We start from the raw sequence: 21,699 nt of genomic DNA, 5'->3' as shown, positions 1-21,699 counted from the left end.
GAGCCTAAGGCAGTCCTCAAAATTTGACAATCCAAAAGTTTTCAAAGCATGTTTACAAACTTCAAAATCTTTATATGGTTTGAAATAATCTTCTCATGTTTAGTGTGCTCTTTAAAAATATTTCTTCTTTAAAGGAGTTTAAAATGGTGTCGATTGATAAAATGGTCCTCATCCTTAGGTACCGCAAGAGGGGTAGAAAATTAGCCCGCGGCTCGACACGACTCGAAACTTAGAACAAGTTCAAGCTGAGTTTATTTTTGTTGCTCGAGAAAACAGCGAGTCAACTCAGCTCGGTTCATGGTTTTAAATAGCGAGCCAAGGGTTTAGCGACGTGCTTCTCAAAAGTGCAAATAACAGGCTATATCAGGATATAACGGACTATATCAGGCTAAATGAGGCTGTAGCGCATAGCTTTTCCCTACTAAAACAGCTATAGCAAGCTATAGCGAAGGCTATAGCCGGCTACTTAAAACCCTGGATCGGTTCGCTGCGGCTCACGAGCGGGCTTGTGGCTCGACCCTATAATAATTTATTACATAAAATCTTCTTAGTTGACAGATAGTTTTAATACAAAATAGATAATTAGTTTATGTTATTCAAGATTACTCTACAAAACTAATCTATTTTCTATATTATTTAGTAATATATTTATTTTTATTAATTAAAAATATGGTACTAAAATTATTTTTTTATTTTATATCATAATTTGCAGGACAAGTTCACCTTTATAGCTAGGCTCGTGGAAACGAGCCCAGCTCACTTTTTAGGTTCCAGAATTTTCGATGTCTTTTGTCAAGCACAGAAACACTTGTTACGCGGTTTGTAGAGTACACTCAGCAGTAGCGAGTTTATTGATCTTCTTCAATGGACTTGGTTGGGGCAAAGGATCTGTACTTAGGCCGGTGACAATTTTAGTAAACGTTTAAGGATTAATACTTCACTACAGACTAGCAAGACAAGTCGATCTGTACGCTCAGGACGCCCTCCTCTAGCAGCGTGACCTCGCCACCAGAATGCAGCTCCAAAACGGCAGCGACATTCAACAATGAGAATGGGACAAACATTGAAATTTTCTGGTTTAAGTCAAGAGTCCCCTCGAGGCCATGTCGGCGCTAAAGAACAGGTATGGAAATGTCTGTTCGGCGGGATACAAACAGAGGCTCGGTTCTTCAGTTTACTCCTCGTCATCATCCGCTGCATCCCCGGACCCACCTTTAAGGTGCAGATGCTTCTCCCTCCTCTGGAAGTCGGTCAGGCCCTTGCCACTCCCAGTGACACCCACCTTACCTCTGTGGTCGTCCGGTGACTTGAAGATGCTCTCCTTCTTGCGACCGGAGAAGAACCCCACCTGGCAAACAAACCATCGAAATTCACACAATCTGTTTCTCGACTAACTGGAATGCTGGGAAAGGTCAGACAATTTGTTCCATTTTGGTCCTCCATCATAACATGAATGCTGAGGATGGCCATATGTAGTACCTTGAGATTCAGAATTCCAACTCAATGGAAGAGTGCCTAGCCATTTTTAAGAAAGCAAAAAAAAATTACGTGGGGGCCAAGAAGCTACCTTTTTGGCTTTCCCCTTGGTTTGAAACTGCTGCCATGCATTCTGCCTTTTGTTTTGGGCAAATTCAAGCTGCTCAAAGCGGGATTTTGATTTGAAAGCATGTATTTTCTTACGCTTTGCAGCTTTCTACAACACAGAAGAAGAGTCAGTAAGAACACATGATACCACAAAATTTAGCTTACTTGCGACTTGCAACAAAGGGCAGATTCACTTACAACATCCTCAGGGTCACTTGGTTCGATACGAAGTTTGGCCGGCAAGCTACGCGCCTGAAAATCAGATGTTGCTGCTTGTTCAATTTTCCTCTTTATTGCCATTTTTGTAGCTTCAGCTTCCTTTTCAGCTTGTCCCAAGGCATCAGCTGCTTCTTCCTCAAGCAGCCTCACATTATCTGGGTCCACCTATACAAGGCAGTGAAATTAATAGCTTAGAATAACATAACATACTATTCAACTTCAGAACTATATATGAATTACTAATTACTCTATACAGCAATCTTACCAGACAAACTTCAACAGGATAAATTTAGCTATCCTAACACATGTTCATGAGAACAACTCAACACATTAGCAATAAGTTTTGATGAACAAGAGAAAAACATCTGAATTTGTAGGTCCATCACATATGTAATATGAGAAACAATTCTGTATTGTGCACCTGAAGTAGCTGTTGTATGAATATACCAACTCTATTTTTAAAAGAAAAATATATTACTTTCAGAAAAAAGGAGCATACCTCTTCACTGTTTCCCCAGCCATCGTAGGCTACATAGTATCCATTTGGTGTCAAAGCTTCAACGGTTGCATTATACCTGGCAATTCAGCTAATCAAACATGTTGTAATGAAATGATGTGAAAAATATTAAAGGTAAGATCATCTAGACACAAACAATGATAGGTATATCAAAGAGAAACTCACCATTCTCCATCTTCACTCCACACAGCTTGAACTCTAGTACCAACGGCAAACTTATGGGAATGTGAAAGGTCATCCAGTCCCTGCCACAAGACTGTCAGAGTAGAGTAGGAACACAAGCCATTATATCTCAGTATAAGCAACATAAATTGTAATTCATCAGGACAATCCCTTTTATCAATGGAACAATTGGCATGTACTTCTCCCTTATTCAGAATTTCAGCTAAGGAAGGAAGCCATCTAACAAAAAATGAAGAATAAAGCTACCTCAGACTGCACTCCAGCTGAATAGCTTGGCGGTGATAGACCTGCAACATTCTGGGCACTCTCAGTTTGCTTTGCAGTTGCCAAAATCTCTTCGGTTAACGTTATGACCTGCAGCAAACACAAAAAATGATATTAAGCATCATAAACACAAGCAACCTCCCAGTAGTATTAAACATGTGCCCATATTTCAAGATCCAACTTAGAACAGCAGCAGCAACACCGAAATTTGTAGTAGTACAAACCTGCAATAAATCAAGATAAAGGGTAATGGACAACTTTGAAGCCACTGAATTTTTACATATTGTTCATTATTATTAATATGGTTGCTCGGACAGTCCCTACCATTGCCATAATTAACCTTCTCACCTTTCAAGGTTACAAAAATCTAAATTCCCCAAAACAAATCTTCTGTTGCAAGCGGCCTTTTCATGCTACCTTGCTGGGCATGGCTCCTTGTAACAAAGAAGAGAGGAATCGATAGCAACATGCCCCAAAAATCAGAGGAGAAATCAAGCATCCATTTGTGAAAATCATTAATCCGATGTATCTGACGTGTAGCTACACGAGCATGAGGGATCACATTACAGGATAAAATAAGAAATGAACTGACCTCTTGAAGCTCCTTCTCCATATCAATATATTCAGAAATTCCAGCATCATCCTTCTTCTCCTTGATAAGCTTCTTGACCTGAAATGCATGGATATAAGAGACATTAAGTACATGAATTGGATTTACCACCTCAAACGCATGGACATAAGAAGAAATGCTTTAAGTAAGATAGATTTGGTAAGGAAAAATAAAGGCGAGAAATTAGCATGAAACTTCAGTGCAAAATGGGGATAACAAGGCACTTGACTAAAGCAAACTTCATTATTAATCAGTGACCAACAATTCCATTTTCATGTCAATATAGGATATTATTGGCAGTTTCCAAACAGAAAAAATATAGTGCATGACATCTGCTTGAAGAATATCATTCCTCAATATGAAATCACCAGTTGAAAACAAGAATGAGATGAGAGACAAAGGGTTTGGACAAGAGTTTGGATCCATGTTATAAAAATGGACAGCAACAACAAAGGTTCATGCCTAAAATGCATAACATGAAGGCCTCTAACAAATGGTGGCTTCCAACAAACAAAAAACCTAATTAACATATATAAATAGGCATATACCGACGCCACATTTTGCCACTGCAGTTATTAGGGGCCAGGAGAAAAGTCGTAATTGGAAAGGCGAGTGAAGCTGTGTCCAGACTCATGAGAGACGAATGAAGGAGATAGGCCATGGAGGTGGTGATGAATCTCACTCCAGTTCTTACTATTTTCCCCTTTCTATTTCTTGGGAAAATATCCTATGCAATCACTTATCCTGGTGCAAGCATGCAATCAAGCGATCTGGTGCATCCGATCTAGATCTAATGATGACTGTTATTTTATATTTAACCCCTTCCACCTAAAACATAGTACCTATTTTACTTTTAACCCCTTCCATATGAAACCGTTGGATCTGGATTGGATGCTCTGGATAGTTTGATTGCACGCTTGCACCAAAATGAGTGATTGCACCCTCTAAACTTGACACAGGTCTACACTTAAGATTTGAAAAGTGGTGGCATATGAAATTCTAAGCGAAGCATACCAATTTATGGAGCAGATTCCAGTTCCAACCAAATGAAAGCATCCAAACGGGCCGTTGAGATATCTATACAAATACGGATATGCATGTGTATACTTATATCATATTCATATTAGCCCCGACATAAGTGTGATCCTATTCATATGAATCCAACGCTGCAGAGATGCAAATAACCGAGCAAACCTGCCAAGTATATAATCTTATTACGCAGTAACGAATTCGATGAGGAATAAAGCTTAAATTAACCAAATTACTCAAAACCCTAGACTAGAATCAGAGCCGAACATCCATAGTAATCCGGCTACGCGCGAACCCTGAGCTGCAAACGAGGAGACTAGCTAGAACCTTCCGTGCTACAAGAATTGCAGACAGAACGGAAAGGGGGCGTGGCCAGATCGAGGGGACGGGGAAGAGACCTCGCGTAGCTGCTCTTTGTAGGTGGAGAGGTTGGAGGCGAGCTCCTCCACGCTCAGGTCCTCCATGCCTGCCTCCCGCCGGCGCCGATTCCGCCGCCCTCCTCCCTGTCTCTGACTTCCTCTCCGGCTCGATGCGATTCGTCTCTCGCTCTCTTCCCCCAATTCGAGTTCGCCTTTCTCCCCTCCCGGCCTCCCCTGCTATGCTACGCTTTCCTATGGGTTGGGATTTTATTCTTTTGACGAGCAAGACAAGAAAAGGCCGAATCGTGCCCCCATGGGCCTGGCCTCATCCTGGAGCCCATCTGAATTGGCACCACAGGGGCCTTAGAAGAGGTGACGTCACAGTTTGAGAATATAGAAATTTTTTTATTTAGGGCTAGTTTGGGACCCCATTTTTCCATGGAGTTTTTATTTTCATAAGAGAAATTAGTTTATTTTTCGTTGAAAAATTGGAAATCCCATGAAAAAATAGAATTGCCAAACTAGCCCTTAAAAAGAAAAACTTACTCCACCATCAATCATTCGAACCAAGTGGGGATTGCCTCATTCGATTGACTCATCGGAGTTACTTGCATTGACGTTATTATAATTACCTAAATAATGATTGCTGATGAATTAGTAAGCATCACCACAAAGGCTTTCCGCGTTGACATTGGTCACTGAATATCTCATTCATTCACAAGGTAAAAAGGAAAAAAGAAATGCAATTATCTGCTGACCACCTCTCATTCTCTATATGATCTGATCTGATCACAGAAGAAAGAAAGAAACACTTTGACCTCCCTACATTATTATCCGACACAGCTTGGCTTCAGTTAATCCCCAGACCTCCTCCCCCTCCCTTTTGCAACCTATGTGCTTACTCATTTCTCTTTTCGTGTACACTACATACATGCAGTCATGACTTGGCTGGCCCTGTCACCATGGCGGCGGCGGTCTCCTCGGGGGAGCTCGCCTTGAGCAGCGCCGCAGGAGCTTGGATCTGCGCGATCTCCAGCAGGATCTTGTTGAGGGACTGCGGCTTTGAGAAGAAGGGGCAGTGGTCGCCGCCCTTGATCTTGAAGATGCCGTCGGGAGGGTTCTCGCGGACCAGCTTCTCCTGGGCATCCGGCGACAGCATGTGGTCGTCGAGTGCCTGGATGAAGTAGCGACGGACGGAGCCGTAGTTCTCCGGGGTGAGGGAGAGCTTCTCCATGATTGGGGCTAGAGGGATAGGCCTCATGGACACCGCTGCTAGTGCCATATCCTGCATTTTCAAAGGCGTGTGCAAACTCAGTTAGTGAGTCCACTGGCAATACAGACCTGACATGATAACGTTGGGTGGACACAGTACAGTACGTCTATCAACTGGTTCTGGTTACATAATGGTAGAACACAATGTACCTTGGAAGGGGTTTGGTTGAAATACAGCCCCTTGATCTGCTGCTTATCGAACATCAGCCCAGTAGGAGGCTTGTCCTTCCCATTTCCATAGACTAGAAACTGTGACTCTTGCAAGAAAACATCCGCCGACCGGAGCTGTCGAATGTAGGTCAACGTGAGCCCCTTTGCAAGAAAACAGCAAATGGAAAATGTAAACGTAGATTATAGAGAGTGATTCCGTACTTCCTCCGAGAACACGTCAAAGGGCCTCTGGCCATCCTTTACCATTGTAGCAGTAAGAAACACCGCCTTTGAGATCTTTCGGGGGTACTGCTCCAGTGCATACGAGACACTCGCACCTCCGCAACTATGGCCGACCAAAATGACCTGCATTATCACCGTTACAAACACAGCACTCAGTCAGAAAAGGCTGGGCTTGTTTCCTCCCAAAAATTGAATATATACACAGAACAGCAGATGTAACAGCCACCTTCTCATCTTCAGGAAGTCTGTCGAGGTAATCAATCAATGGCTTGGAGTAATCTGCTAACGTAGCTATGCTGTTTGTATCAGTATGGTCTATGCCAGAGCCTGTGAGATCTAAGGCAACAGGATCTAGACCAGCTTCCTCCAAGTGTGAGATGGTCTTGTACCAACACCAAGCACCGAACCCTTCTCCATGAACAAGGACAATTTTCTTTGTTTCCAAATTCTCCAGAACAATTGGGGCCTGAAAGCATATACAATCTGCACCATTAAAAATATTCTTTTTCTAAGAAACCACGAGATGATGTATGTATGGCAATGTTAGACATTTTCTTCTTACTTTAAATGTTGACAAGGGCACAAGGCTAAGGACAAAGAGATGGAGGTAGTCTTAGGTATTTACATGTCGGTGCAACAAAAACCATAACTAGCAAACAAGTCACAAATGGGAGAAAGTTTTGGGTATGGGACCATGCTGTCGAAGCATTTAGGTTACTGCTGAGGTGCTAGCATTGTCTCGTAGTCCCAAGGCCATATAAATTTCTCCATGAATACACATCCGCGTCTTGTACTTATGTATGACAACAGGTGCGGGTGCACAAAAAAAAAGATACCTTTTGAGCATATAGCGGCATAAGACAATGATATATAGGCTACTAAATGATCCATGATTTTTAGAGAATTAGCAAGTGTATGAACATTTGGGGAAAAAATCCATGTTATAGTTTAGGTGAAAAGCATGCAGAGCATAAGAAAAGGCATGCCCAGCATACCAAGAGAACTGAATTAAAAAGAAAACCAGAACTATCTTGGCTGGCAAGAAAAAAAAAAGGGAAAAGCAAGCACACCATTTTATTATGGACAAGATCAAGGTTCAAAATTGCAGCAATATTAGGCATATATGCTTAAAATGACATCAAAAGACTGAAGTACATACTTGAAGAGGGCATTTAGCACAGCAGTACAGAACCAAGCAAGCATGGAAAGTTGGAAACACAACTTCCTATCCAGTATGGTATAATTCCACACAATGGAACTACGTTTAAGTTCTAACATGTTGCAGAACCGGGAACACCAAGTTGTTATCACTTAACTATTGGCAGAAACTCAGCAGGAGAACAAGAGAACAGGCTCAGCAGGAGGAGCAAGGTGGTAATCAGATCGAACCTGCAGTGGAGGCTCACTTGGAGGTGAATGATGGAGCTGCTGATGCTGATGCGTCTGTGAACAACGCTAATCAGGTAGTCACTACTGAAGGATTGGAAAACAGAGTGGTTGAGATGGTGGACAGAGAAGTGAAAAGAGACGAGCCCAGGGTTGGAGAGAACATATGTCCTAGATGTGGTAAGTGGGGCATATCGCTGGAGGTTGCTCAAATCCTGTGATATGTTCAAGGTACAACAAGGAGGGGCATCTGCCTAGAGTAGAGTTTGCATGACTAAGATGCCATGGGTGTTTATCTCCCCTTTCCGTGGGTTGTCCGCTCATGGTCAAGATTTCCATGTTATTGAAAGTACTACATCTGATGAGGGTATCAAATACATGTCTGTCTGATTGAGCCTTCATTACCATTACTGCTGGGGAAGTTTCTGCTAGGCAAATAGAGAACGAGTTCAAAGTTAAAGCTGGCCCAACATCGACATGGAAGTGGTATGCTAAAAAAGTTAAAATAAACAAGGTCCGGATGAGGTTCTCAAACTCTAAAACCATTGAGGATTTGACTTTTTTTCACAGAAATGCAAATGAGGCATATGCCTTCTGTGGGGTCTAGAGTTGAGAAGTGGAATCCTGCTATTAGTTCTAAAGGAGCCCTGGATCTGGCTTGGTTCAGGATCACAGGAATCCCTTCTGAAAGAGATCTTCTCCTAATGTGTGTATGGTGGCATCCAAGGTGGGATTACCTTTGGAGGTGGATAAGAAAAATCTGAATAGATATGATTATGTTAGAGTTAACATTGGCTGCAGATATGTTACTCTGGCCCCTGCCAACGTTGATGGACTGCTGGACTTCCATTTCTATGATTAATTCTTTCAGAGGGAGGTTTCCAAACCATGCTGGAAATCAATGGATCGGAAATGAGGAGGATAAAGCAAAGTATGAGTTTCCATCTCCTAAGAAACAAAAGCTGGATGTAGCAAAAATGCTGTGTCTGTAAAGGGTAAGCAAGTTAGAATCAAGGGACACAGCACCAAGATGGGCATCTGGAAGATGAAAGTGAGGATCAAGGTTTGCTGATAGAAGATCTAATTGTCCCTGGAACTGAAGAACTCAGATTTGATTCTTTTGATCAGATTTAGATCAGAAAAAACAGCTGTATGAGCTTCTCCGAAAACCCTATGGTAATTAATGAGCATGGATCTAATCTGATAAAGTCTAAATATGATCTCCTTGCTGCTATAGAGGCAAAAAATGCTTTACGCAGTATCAAGACTCAATAGTTCTGGTATCTTTCAGTTTGAGACTGGAAATCACAAGCTTTTCAGTAAAGGACTAGATGATATAGTGGAAGAGAGAGAACAGGAAGTCACTACTGGGAGGGCAATATCTTTGAGTCCCCAAAAAGGGTGCCAAGAAGCCCCCGTCGTAGAACTATCAGGTCAAGAGGAGAGTGTCAAGGTGATACAAGTAACCACTTCTGCGGCTAAGGGTGTTGAGAACCAACAGGTTTTTAAGTGTTTTATCATGATAGCTGAGACTGCCAAAGAAAAATGGGCAAAGGTCTGTGGGGATATTCCATCCAGAAAGGTTGATTTGCAGTATAAGTTCAACCTGGAGTGGAACAAGGCAAATGAAAATCAGAAAATATCTCAAGTGGGGATGGAAAGTCAGGAAGCTGGTATTCAAGTCGAACAAGAGTCTAATGCTGAAACTGTTGATGGGTTGAAAGATCACTAGATCAGATCAATACAAAGAAGTTAGAGATGGAGGCCCAGCAAGGAGTCAACCATCATCCCATGAATGAATGGCGAGAAGTGAGGATGAGTAAGAGGTCAGGGATAATGGGGAGTAGCACTTGATGATTGATGACCAACTGAAGAACAAAGGGAACAAGGAAACTGCAACTCAACAACCCAAATAATCAGAACTCCTTTGCAGTTCTTAATAATTCCACTATAATATCTCTTGCTGCTAAGATGGGGATTGATGCTTCTGTTCAAAGATTTTTAAAATTTGAAGTTGGACATTTGTAGGTTTAACTATGGCATCATTACCTAATTTTTTAAAAATTACTGGGTACGCCCTTTAAGGAAGCTAATAAAAATACAGCAATACTGTCAGGGCCTAAGGAGGCCCACGGAGGGGCTGCAGCAGCAGCAGCAGCCATAGGCCCTCCAAGGGGATTAGATAAGGATAGTTAGAGATAAGATTAGAAGATTAGTTGAGATTATTTAGGAGATTAGTTGAGATTATCTAGAAAGGTTATCAGTTAGTTTGTTGAGAGTTTTTAGGAGAGTTTTAAGGAGATCAGGATCTCTAGCTAGACAGGGGCGGCCGGCCGGCCTATTTATGTAATCAATGGATGAGAATTGAGAAATAAAGTAGGCAAGAATTAGAGGGGAGAAACCCTCCTCTTGCTCGACCGTGGGTAGAGGGCCCCGGCCGACGTTCCTGCCCATCGATACCCTTCTCAAATCCCTCACTGATCTAGCGACCATAACAAATACAGACCTATATGTCTGTTAAATGTGATCTCTAAGATCTTTACCAAGGCTGAAGGTTATGGGGAAAATCATTAGTAAAAGTCAATCTAGTTTCTTTAATGATATAAATGTCATGGATGGGGTGATGGCACTTCATGAGATTCGTCATGACACTAGAGTTAAGAAGAAATATGGAGTGGTGCTGAAACTTGATTTTGAAAAAGCTTATGATAAAATCAGTTGAAACTTCCTTTTCGAATATCTCAAGAAGAGAAGCTTCTGTCAGAAAAGGTATGATTGGATTAAGATGGTGATGACCTCTGGAACATTAAGTGTTAAAGTAAATAATACTTGTGGCAACTATTTTAAGTCTGGGAAAGGTGTGAGACAAGGGGATCCTTTATCCCCCTTCCTCTTTAACATTGCTGCTGACACCCTAGCTAAAATCATATGTTTAGCCCAGAAAAACAAGCTGATTGAAGGATTAGTGCCAGCTTATATTGAGAATGGAGTGGCCATCCTGCAGTATGCAGATGACACTAAGCAGGCTGCTCCTATACATCTATGAGGATTACAACATGTTTGATTGAGAAATAATTCAAAAAGTTAGGACAGTTTCCTTGTAAAAAGGACAAAAAATTCCTTTGGCAAACAAAAAGTACGTCACAGACAACTAATTGAACTTACCCAATCACATGAAGTCCGACACTAACAACCACATTATGAATCAACAAATCAACCAAGAGCAGTTACATATGAACCAATACATCCAGGCCAAAGTTGGAGTCAAGTGACAGTCCAAGGTACCCACACAATAGTGACGTACTGATTTTAAAAGCAGAATGCTACTGAACAACCACCTCAGTCAAGAAAAAACTGTATGAAAAGTCGCTAGCATACTAACAGTCTCTAGGAACTGTCCAGCGAGAATTCTTACAGGTGAAGATTAAGGCACCTAAGCACATATTGTAAATGACCAAATACTACGAGTTACATAAGCTTGGCAGAATTGACCATATAAAGAAAATTATGACAACACCAAAATGTACAATTCGAAGCTAAAATTAATAGTACTAAGATTAGATTTGGTAGGCAAGAATGGAACGCAAGGTTAGAGAAGCAAACAAGCAAGCAAGTGAAATTGGAACTGAAGCAAAGGAGCCTTACGGGCTTGGCATTCGTGACGGAGTCCGGCAGGTCGCCGCGGCGGCGGGAGCTGGTGGAGCCCGGGGCCATGCGCCGGGACAGGGAGGCCCCGGCGTCGATGCGGCGCGACATGGAGCCGCCGGCGTCGAGGTGCTGGTGGATGGCCATGGCCAGAGCCTGGCGGTGGAGGAGCTCCTCCTCCGCGGGCGTCAGCTTGGGCCCGCCGCGCGCCGACCGCGCGCTCCCCATCCGCTTGCTGCGCGACACCGCGGCCGCGCCTCGCTGCTCCTTGCGCGGCATGCACGCGAACGCGTTGCCCATTGGTAACGAAATCCGAGACCGGGAAAACGAGTGCGGAAAGCCGCGAGACACGAACGGAGGAGTGTGGACTGGGCAGCAAGCAAATCGGCGGGCGCGAGCAAAGAAACCAAGGCAGAAGGAAGAAATTTTAAGCAGGAGACGAGCGCTGCTTCACGGACAAGCTTCTCCACTGGAAGCGAAAGCGGTGGACTCAGGCGAGGAGGAATCAAACCAGCGCGACCCGAGACGAGATTCTCGGGGTGAAAGAGGAGAAAGAAATAATCTCCTCCAGGAGGAAATGGAAACTCCGACCAGAAAAGTCAAGAAACTCCGAGCGGCGAGATTGGACTCCGGCGACGACGCATGAGTGACCACAACCGCTATCGTGGGTGGGTGGGCCGGCCTAGCGAATGGATTTCTTCTCGCTGGTCGCTGCAAGGCAGCAGCAGAAGAAGCACAGCACGGAGCAGATCTGAATGAACAGGCAGAATTTATGAGTGGTCCTGCCACCTAACGCAACTCATCTCCACAGGATTCTCGCCGCAGCGATTTATTTCGCTCGCCGCACGGCACCTTCCGAACCGAGAAAAAAATAAAAATAGAAATCTTTAGCAGCCGATTCTACTACTGATCAAGGGGGGAGGTTCAACGCCAAAGCCGCCGGATTGCAGGAAGCTTTTGTGCGGTTCCTAGGGAATTGTGTCCCTTTGCGAGACCGGTTTTGCTAAGGGATCCCTCTTGAGTCTTGAGTCTTGCTACTTGCTAACGCGTATCGTCAAGACGCAGGCGCTAGCTGTACACCGCTCTCAAGCCTTTGTTTGTTCTCTTCTGTAAGAGAAAACAAAAAAAAATTGGTTTCTTTTCTGCTCCTGCGATTCTTTTTTCCACGCTAGTTCACTGATTGTCTCGTTTGGTCTGGCTTTTGACCACCCGGCTCGCTGTGAGAAATTTGCCATTATGGAAGTCCTTAGATGCGGCTTCGACGATTTGGAGGTGTAGGCGAGGGATTATCTGTTATGGAAAAGCAGAGAATAGGCCACACTCCAAAACGGACAAAACCACTCCACTACCAGTAGTGAACGACGATTAGTGTCGTTGATACAGCCGCCGTCCGAGCGCCGTGAGTTCTCCGCTGCTTTCCGCCGCCCAAAAACCGCCGGGAAGGCAAAAAAGATACGCCCTTTGCGGCGAAGCTCCGGGGGGCCTTGTGGCCCTCGGCTGCTGCCTCTTCCTCCTCCCGCCGCTGCTGTCCTGCGGCGCGGACATGCCGCTGGGGACCCTCTCGCCGGGCAACTCGGCGACGTGGACGTCGCCCAACAGCACCTTCTCGCTCGGCTTCACGGCGTCCGCGCCCTCCCCGTCGCTCTTCGTCGCCGCCATCACCTACGCCAGCGGCGTGCCCGTCTGGTCCGCGGGCAACGGCGCCGCCGTTGACTCGGGGAGCTCGCTCTGCTTCTCGTCCAACGGCGACCTCCAGCCCGTCAACGGATCCGGGGCCGTGCTCTGGTCCTCCAACACGGGGGGCCAGAACGTGTCCGCCGCGGCCGTCCAGGAGAGCGGCAACCTCGTGCTCAAGGACAACCCCGGGGCAGCAACGCCGCCACGGAGGAGTGGTCGGCCGTGGCGGACCAGTGCTAGGTGTTCGGCTACTGCGGCAGCATGGGCGTGTGCAGCTACAACGGCACGTCGCCGGTCTGCGGGTGCCCGTCGCTTAACTTCCAGCTCTCCGACCCTTCCAAGCCGCGCGCCGGCTGCACGCGCAAGGTCGAGCTCGCCAGCTGCCCCGGCAACTCCACCACGCTCGAGCTCGACAACACGCAGTTCCTCACCTACCCGCCGGAGATCACCACAGAGCAGTTCTTCGTCGGCATCACCGCCTGCCGCCTCAACTGCCTCTCCGGCGGCTGCTTTTTCGCGAATCCGGCTCCCAACTTTTTCAATAACTGCGAGCCTGTATAGCATCAGATTCTGGTGGATTCTGCGTTCCGTAGGCTGTAGCAATTGAACATGCGGATGCGGCTCAATAACTCCATGTTTTTTCTGCATTAAGATGTTCTGCTCCACTACGTACTACGTGCTCATTTACAGCAAGCCATTCATATGATTCTTGATTGCAAAGTAGCAACAATAAGCTTAGATTTTCAGAACAATTTCTTTCCGCGATGCAACTTGAGAACCAGTAGCTGAGCCGGCCCGCTTTGTTGTATATTATTGCGTGCAGTGACAGAGCTGGTGGAAGGGGACTCGTCGCGGAAGATTGTGGACATCAACTGCCTCTCCGGCGGCTCCTGCGTTGCGTCCACCGCGCTCTCTGACGGCTCTGGCCTCTGCTTCCTCAAGGTGTCCAGCTTCGTCAGCGGCTACCAGTCGGCCGCGCTGCCCAGCACGTCTTTCGTCAAGGTCTTCCGTGGGGGAACGACGGCGGGGGACAACTTCCGTGGGGAACGACGGCGGGGGTGTTTGGAGATCTCTGGCAGCGAGGAGAATAAACAGAGCTCTCTGGTGCGTTTCTGAAGCGAGGAGGAGAGAAGACAGAGGTCTTGTGAGGCAGCGGCGACTGTATCAACGGCGCCGGGATGGGAAAGCAGCGAAGAACTCACGGCGCTCGGACGGCGGCTGTATCAACAGCACTAATCGTCGTTCACTACTGGTAATGAAGTGGTCTTGTCTGTTTTGGAGTGTGGCCTATTCCCTGCTTTTCCATAACAGATAATCCCTCGCCTACGCTTCCAAATCGTCGAAGCCGCACCTGCGGCCTTCCATAATGGCAAATCTCTCGCTCGCTGTCTTTGTCTTCTCCATCTTCTTCAGATAAAGATGAAAGTGGCAGCTCCTTTCCTTTCCCCTTCTCAACAATAAAATAACTTCCTCCGGTGGCCTTTTCCTCTGATTTTTGTTCGATTTCAGGGATATCCCGGTCTGCCCTTTTTCAGATCCCACGACCTGCCTTCCACGGTTGTATTATTTCTATCAGCAGTTCATCATGCAGCCGCAAATCTGCAGTGCTGGGTTAATGTCTTAAATCGTCGATTTTTTTATGTTTAAACACGAAAATTTAGAAGAAAATAAAATATATATATATATGGTGCATACAAAATAGGAAGAAAAAAATAGCGATATATGCAATGAAAAAGAAAACGTTGTATTAAAAATAGAAACGTGCATCAAGAAGTAAATATAATAATTATTTTAAAATGAAATTTGAATTCCATAGCATCAACTATTCTACGACCGAGTGCCCAGATCTGTCTAGCTTTTGAGCTCCACGATTTCGTCGGCCCTGATTTGATACGTGCGTGCACGACTGCACCTACGATCTTGCCGAGAAAGTGCTAGGGCCACCTGACGAAGAAGCACATGAACAAGCGCTGTTGGAAGCAAGTTTAGCCTTATCGTCCTTTGCAATTCTTTATTGCGTCGACGGCAGCGTTCAACAACTCCTCCCATAAATTTGATCTGTTGGAATTCTCATACCCGCGAAGAAAAAATACACCCGCTAAAAAACTCATACCCATGACGGGTATAAAATTTTGCCCAAACCCATAATCATGCGGGTTTCGGGTACCCAACGGGTTTCCCATACCCACTAACATCAACATAAAAAATAATTCATCATGTAAATGACAATCAATATATTTGTCGGCGTTTCGAACCCGGGGGGTCCCTGGACCGATGAGTAAATTGTCGCCGCGTGCCCCAGCCCAGATGGGTCGGCGCGAGACGGAGCGCGAAGGGGGGAAGAGAAGTCGTAGGGAGACAGGCGTGAGAGGTGAAACCCGCGGCCTTCATGTTTGTCTCGCGCCCAGGTCGGGTGCGCTTGCAGTAGGGGGTTACAAGCGTCCACGCGGGAGGGAGCGAGCGGCCCTGCGCGAGCGTCGTCCCGTCCTTCTCCGCGCGGCCAACTCCCTGTAAGAGGGCCCTGGACCTTCCTTTTATAGGCGTAAGGAAAGGATCCAGGTGTACAATGGGGGGTGTAGCAGTGTGCTAACGTGTCTAGCGGAGGAGAGCTAGTGCCCTAAGTACATGTCATCGTGGCAGCCGGAGAGGTTTTGGCACCCGGTTCGTGTGGTGTCGTGGCCATCGGAGGAGCGCTGGAGCCTGGCGGAAGGACATCTGTCGGTGTTGTCGAGTCCTTGCTGACGTCTTCTTGCTTCCGTAAGGGGGCTGAGAGCCGTCGTCGTCATAGAGCGTGCGAGACGCCATCATTACTTGTTTAGCGGAGCGAGCCAGATGGGACGCTGGTCTTGTTCCCCGTAGCCTGAGCCAGCTTGGGGTAGGGTAATGATGGCGACTCCTGTGACGTGGTCGGTCCGAGCCCTGGGTTGGGCGAGGTGGAGGCTCCTCCGAGGTCGAGGTCGAGTCTGTCTTCCAAGGCCGAGGTCGAGTCCGAGCCCCTGGATCGGGCGAGGCGGAGACCGTCGGCTGAGGCCAGGGCTGAGTCCGAGCCCTGGGGTCGGGCGAAGCGGAGTTCGTCGTCTTCCGAGGCTGAGCCCGAGTCCGAGCCCTAGGGTCGGGCGAAGCGGAGTTCGTCGTCTTCCGGGGCTGAGCCCGAGTCCGAGCCCTGGGGTCGGGCGAAGCGGAGTTCGTCGTCTTCCGGGGCTGAGCCCCAGTCCGAGCCCTGGGGTCGGGCGAAGCGGAGTTCGTCGTCTTCCGGGGCTGAGCCCGAGTCCGAGCCCTGGGGTCGGGCGAAGCGGAGTTTCCTATGGCGCCTGAGGCCGGACTTGGCTGCTGTCAGCCTCACTCTGTCGAGTGGCACAGCAGTCAGAGCGGCGCAGGCGGCGCTGTCCTCTTGTCAGGCCGGTCAGTGGAGCGGCGAAGTGACTACGGTCACTTCGGCTCTGTCAACCGGAGGGCGCGCGTCAGGATAAAGGTGTCGGGCCACCTTTGCATTAAATGCCCCTGCGATTTGGTCGGTTGGCGTGGCGATTTGGCCAAGGTTGCTTCTTGGTGAAGACTGGGCCTCGAGCGAGCCGAAGGTGTGTCCGTTGCTGGAGGGGGTCCTCGGGCAAGACGTAAATCCTTCGGGGTCGGCTGCCCTTGCCCGAGGCTAGGCTCGGGCGAGGCGTGATCGCGTCCCTCGAATGGACCGATCCTTGACTTAATCGTACCCATCAGGCCTTTGCAGCTTTGTGTTGATGGGGGTTACCAGCTGAGATTTAGGAGTCTTGAGGGTACCCCTAATTATGGTCCCCGACAGTAGCCCCCGAGCCTCGAAGGGAGTGTTAATACTCGCTTGGAGGCTTTTGTCGCACTTTTTTGCAAGGGGACCAGCCTTTCTCGGTTGTGTTTTGTTCCGGTGGGTGCGCGCGAGCGCACCCGCCGGGTGTAACCCCCGAGGCCTCAGAGGAGTGGTTTGACTCCTTCGAGGTCTTAATGCATTTCGCAATGCTTCGGCCGGTCTGGTTGTTCCCTCATGCGAGCTGGCCGTAGCCCGGGTGCACGGTCGGGTCCCAAGTTCTCAGGCTGGTATGTTGACGCTGTCAACGGTTTGGCCGGAGCCGAGTTTGCGAGAGCAGCCCCTGAGCCTCCGCACAGAGCGAGAGGACGGTCAGGGACAGACTCGACTTTTTTACATACGCCCCTGCGTCGCCTTTCCGCAAGGAGGAGGGGGGAAAAGCGCCATGTTGCCCTTGGAGGGCGCCGAACATGGTGTCTCCAGTGAGCTGCTGACGAGTAATCCGAGTGGACGCCCGTGCCCCATTTGTTAGGGGTCGGCTAGAGGCCTGGAGGCGCGCTCCAAAAGTACCTGCGGGTGATCTGCCGACCCGGTCCCCTTTTGACGGGGTCCGAGGGCTCGATGCCTCCCTCTGATGGGATTCCATTACAAGATCGTTCCCGCTGGTCTCGGAAATGTCCTAGGGTACCTCGGGAGTGTAGCCCGAGCCTTGGTTATGTATCGAACGTACCCAGGGTCATCCCTCGCTCTGTGTCTGAGGCGGTTGTGAACCCTTCGAGGGCCAGCCTACGAACCCCTGATCAGTAGTGGGCGCGGAGCCTGAGTGGCCTGAGGCGGCCGTTGAACCCTTCCGAGGGGCCGGCCTTCGAACCTCTGACCAGTAGTGGGCGCGGAGCCCGAGCGCTCTGAGGCGGCTGTTGAACCCCTCCGAGGGGCCAGCCTTCGAACCTCTGATTAGTAGGGGGGCTCGGGGCCCGTTTCCTTCACGGAGAAGGATCCCTTTCGAGGTATCCCCCTTTTCCGGTCCCTGTTGTAAGAGAGAGAAAGAGGAAAAAGGAAAGAATACGAAATCGAGATGACGTGGCGCACCTTTTTTGACGCGGTCATTATGGCGAAGGTGAAGCGTCGCTCGCTTCTCCTGCCAAAGGCGCCGCCTGTCCCGCTGCGGAGTTAATGCGACGGGGCGAGTGGTTCGCGGGGCAGCCGTTGCGCGTGCGTGAGCCGTTCGAGCAATGGAACACGGGCGCGCCGTCTTCACGCCGTGGGAGAGGGTTCCCTTGCTGTCCCTGGATGGGACGTAAGCTTGGCTGACGACGCGACCGCTGCTTCCGCCCGCCTGCCACCGCCATTACTGTCGGCACATTTTTGGCCGTATTGACCGTCGCGCCTGGCTGGCACTGTTGGGCCATACGCAGGGTTGCCTCAAGTCGCGGTACTGGTTCCGCAGTCGAGGAGGCGCGGTAGTGGCGCGAGTGGCGGTGCAGTTGCTCGCACGTAGCAACCGGCGCGCCGGTTGTATGACGTGTGGGTCTGGGCCTCCATACTGGGTGCGTTGGAAGTCAGAGGGGTGCGCCCACTTGGCGCGGCTGCATGCCGCCTGCATGGTTGTCCGCCCTTTCACCCGCTGGTCTGGGCGATAGTGGAGGAATGCTTCTAACCGCTGGGCAGTTGCATGCACCGCGCGCGGCGGTTTGGCTTCTTCTGCCCTGGGCCAGCTTGCATGACGCGTGGGACCCAGCCCCCGTGCCGTAGGGGGAGGACCTTGGAGCGTGTTGGAGAAGACTCAGCCCGCGATGGCTGAGGACGCAAGTGGGGACAGTCGCCTTTAAAAGGAGGGTGATCCCCTTGAAAGGCGACCATGTCTTTGCGCCCCCTTATGCATCGCGTCTTTCCACCTTCCGAGCCCCCGGATGGGGAACTCCCGCGATCCTTCCGCCTTGTCGTTGGAGGAACACAACTTCACGGAAGTTGGTACCTTTCAACAATCGTTCGGCTTCAAGGATTTTCATCATGCAGCCCGGCCGCATCCCCTCGCCGGCGGTCACCCAAGACAGTGACCACCAGCCCCTGGGTGGGGAGAAGCAAGCCGGGCTGCGGCCTCTGCCCCTCCCTCAGCTCCAAGGATTTTCATCATCAGTGTTGGGGAGGGGAGTGCGCCGAGTTGGGGTCGGTCCCTGCGCGGGCGGCGGCCCGCTCCTTCCCTCAGTGATCGGGGGGAAGGGCGTTTGCCATTCGTGGCGCTGGCAGCTGCCGCGCGCCCGGCTCTCTGACCCGAGTGGCTTCGGAGCCGCTTCCGGCGCCGCCTTCCGCCACGGCAGCCGGAAGAGGTTTCTCCGCCGACGAGATAGCTGGTGCCGCCCACAGACTGACCTCCAACTCTACGGCCTTCTGCTCGTCCTTGCCTCTCGAGTGAGGGCATGGGCGAGGGCCTTATGGCAGCAGCATCCGCCCTGAGGTCATCGCTGCTGCTGTTTGGCCCCCCGGAGCAGAAGTCGTCGTCGTCGCTGCTGCGGGAGCGGGCGACGGCGAGCCATCCGTCGGCCTTCTGTTGCTCCGCAGGCCCCCCAATCGTGTGGGGTTGTTCGTACCTGCGGGGACAGAACCGGAGTTCTGTTTGTAATGGCACCTTGAATGCCGGTGTTTTGTTCATTGCGGCTGTCGGGGCCTGAACATGTATGTATTTTCGGCATGGAGCCGTGTTTTTTCCTCATTTCGAGCACTAAGACTCGCCTGTCGGCTATCTGAACCGCTTTACCAAGCGTGAGTTGCCTCGTGCAAAGGTGACGAGTGAGGTATCCGTATCCCGGAGGCGTAGGAGTCCCTCGGCTCGGTCGGCCTTGCTGTCCGAGGCTTCTCTTGCTTAGTTAAATGAACCCTCGGCCGCTCTTCGATGAGCCGAAGCCGGAGGTAGCGGTGTCGGCACGGACAGAGGCAGAGTTGGCTCGAAAAGAAGATTTGGTCGGCCAGAGCCTGGCCGGGTCGTCCACTGGTGGGACCGACGCCGGAGTCGAGTTGCCGGGGCCGCGAGCCTGGCCGATGTCCTCGGGGGACAGCTGGCTGAGGCCTCGGGGTGGCCGGCCGAGCCGTCTGCTCGAGCCGGATTCCTGGAGGAGACCCTGGCGGCGATGGCCCGGGCGTGGTGTTGATGTCGTCCTTCGGAGTGGGGATCTTCCAACCGCGTCGCCGTCCGAGGCTAGGTCAGACCCCGCCGAAGGTGTAGATGACGCCGAGGGTGCTGCTGCTCCCTTTAACTGTCAAGGTCCGAGCCTGCAGGATCGGGTCATTTTGTAGTGTGCGTATGTTTTCTGCGGCCGCCGAGGCCCAAACACACTGTCGTCGTGTTGTAAAGTTGTGTTTCCTTTCCTCTTGTTTCGAGTGTCTGGACTTATTTGTCGGTAACCGAATTGTTTGTCCGAGCGAGAGTTACTTTTCACGGAAGGTGATGAGTGAGGTATCCGTATCCCGGAGGCGTAGGAATCCCTCGGCTCGGTCGGCCTTGCCGCTTATGTGCACTCTTACTCGTCCATAGGGTTCTTTCACCGACGCAGTCGAGAAGGCCCGAAAAACCATTTTAGCAGAGGAGTTTTCGAGTGTGAAGACTTGTTCGGTCCGCGGAATCACTTATCTGAGCATGAGTTACTTATCGTAGAAGGTGATGAGTGAGGTATCTGTATCCCGGAGGCGTAGGAGTCCCTCGGCTCGGTCAGCCTTGGCTGCTTACGTGTACTCCGTCGTTTCAGGATCCACTTTCGAAGTAGTCGAAAAGCACGAAAGACATTCTGGCAGAAAAGATCTTTTTCCGAGGAAAATTTTGACGCAGAGGGGGTTCCCCCCTTTTAGCCCCTGAGGGAGGGTCGGGCTTTGCCGAGGCAAGGCTGACCCTTCCTTGATGACTAAACTTTGCGTGTGAACGAGGTATACGAACAACTTGAAAGCATCTTAAGGGTAGAAGCGACGTAGCTGTCGGATGTTCCAAGCGTTGCTGTAGACCTCGCCTTGACTGTTAGCCAGCTTGTACGTCCCGAGCTTCAGAACTTTGGCGATGACGAACGGCCCCTCCCAGGGAGGCGTGAGCTTGTGCCGCCCTCGGGCGTCTTGTCGCAGCCGAAGCACCAGGTCGCCCACCTAGAGTTCTCGAGACCGAACCCCTCGGGCGTGGTAGCATCGCAGGGACTGCTGGTACCGCGCCGAGTGTAGTAAGGCCATGTCCCGAGCCTCTTCCAGCTGGTCCAGTGAGTCTTCTCGATTAGCTCGATTGCTTTGGTCGGCGTAGGCCCTCATCCTTGGGGAACCGTATTCTAAGTCTGTGGGCAAGACGGCCTCGGTCCCATAGACTAGAAAGAACGGTGTGAAGCCCGTGGCCCGGCTCGGCATCGTCCTCAGACTCCAGACCACCGAGGGGAGTTCCTTCATCCACCGCTTGCCAAACTTGTTGAGGTCGTTGTAGATCCGAGGCTTGAGTCCTTGTAGAATCATGCCGTTGGCACGCTCTACTTGCCCATTCGTCATGGGGTGAGCCACGACGGCCCAGTCCACCCGGATGTGGTGATCCTCGCAGAAGTCCAGGAACTTTCTGCCGGTGAACTGGGTGCCGTTGTCGGTGATGATGGAGTTCGGGACCCCAAAGCGATGGATGATGTTGGTGAAGAACGCCACCGCCTGTTCGAACCTGATGCTGTTTAGGGGTCGGACCTCGATCCACTTGGAGAATTTGTCGATGGCGACCAACAGGTGCGTGTAGCCCCCGGGTGTCTTCTACAAGGGACCGACTAGGTCCAGATCC

At 49.7% G+C, this 21,699-nt stretch overlaps 2 protein-coding genes across 2 annotated transcripts; both read right to left on the bottom strand.

Moving 5' to 3' along the window:
* Positions 1-1,059: 1,059 nt before the first annotated feature.
* Positions 1,060-4,995, bottom strand: LOC103653151 (uncharacterized). The gene is made up of 8 exons (NM_001301663.1): positions 4,805-4,995; positions 3,360-3,437; positions 2,750-2,857; positions 2,486-2,565; positions 2,303-2,378; positions 1,783-1,968; positions 1,568-1,693; positions 1,060-1,348 (listed from the first exon to the last, which is right to left on the bottom strand). The coding sequence occupies exons 1-8, from the start codon at positions 4,868-4,870 to the stop codon at positions 1,175-1,177; spliced, it is 894 nt and encodes a 297-aa protein (NP_001288592.1). The 5' UTR covers positions 4,871-4,995; the 3' UTR covers positions 1,060-1,174.
* A 401-nt stretch (positions 4,996-5,396) lies between these two features.
* On the bottom strand, positions 5,397-12,622 carry LOC100284061 (polyneuridine-aldehyde esterase). The gene is made up of 5 exons (NM_001156959.2): positions 11,462-12,622; positions 6,657-6,896; positions 6,410-6,553; positions 6,188-6,322; positions 5,397-6,050 (listed from the first exon to the last, which is right to left on the bottom strand). Exons 1-5 carry the CDS (start codon positions 11,759-11,761, stop codon positions 5,703-5,705), a joined length of 1,167 nt encoding a protein of 388 aa, NP_001150431.2. The 5' UTR covers positions 11,762-12,622; the 3' UTR covers positions 5,397-5,702.
* Positions 12,623-21,699: the final 9,077 nt, after the last annotated feature.

Source organism: Zea mays, chromosome 4, assembly GCF_902167145.1.
Source record: "Zea mays cultivar B73 chromosome 4, Zm-B73-REFERENCE-NAM-5.0, whole genome shotgun sequence".
Taxonomy (NCBI): Eukaryota; Viridiplantae; Streptophyta; class Magnoliopsida; order Poales; family Poaceae; genus Zea; species Zea mays.
Note: the sequence above shows the minus strand (reverse complement) of the source record. Positions and strands in the feature narration are given on the sequence as shown.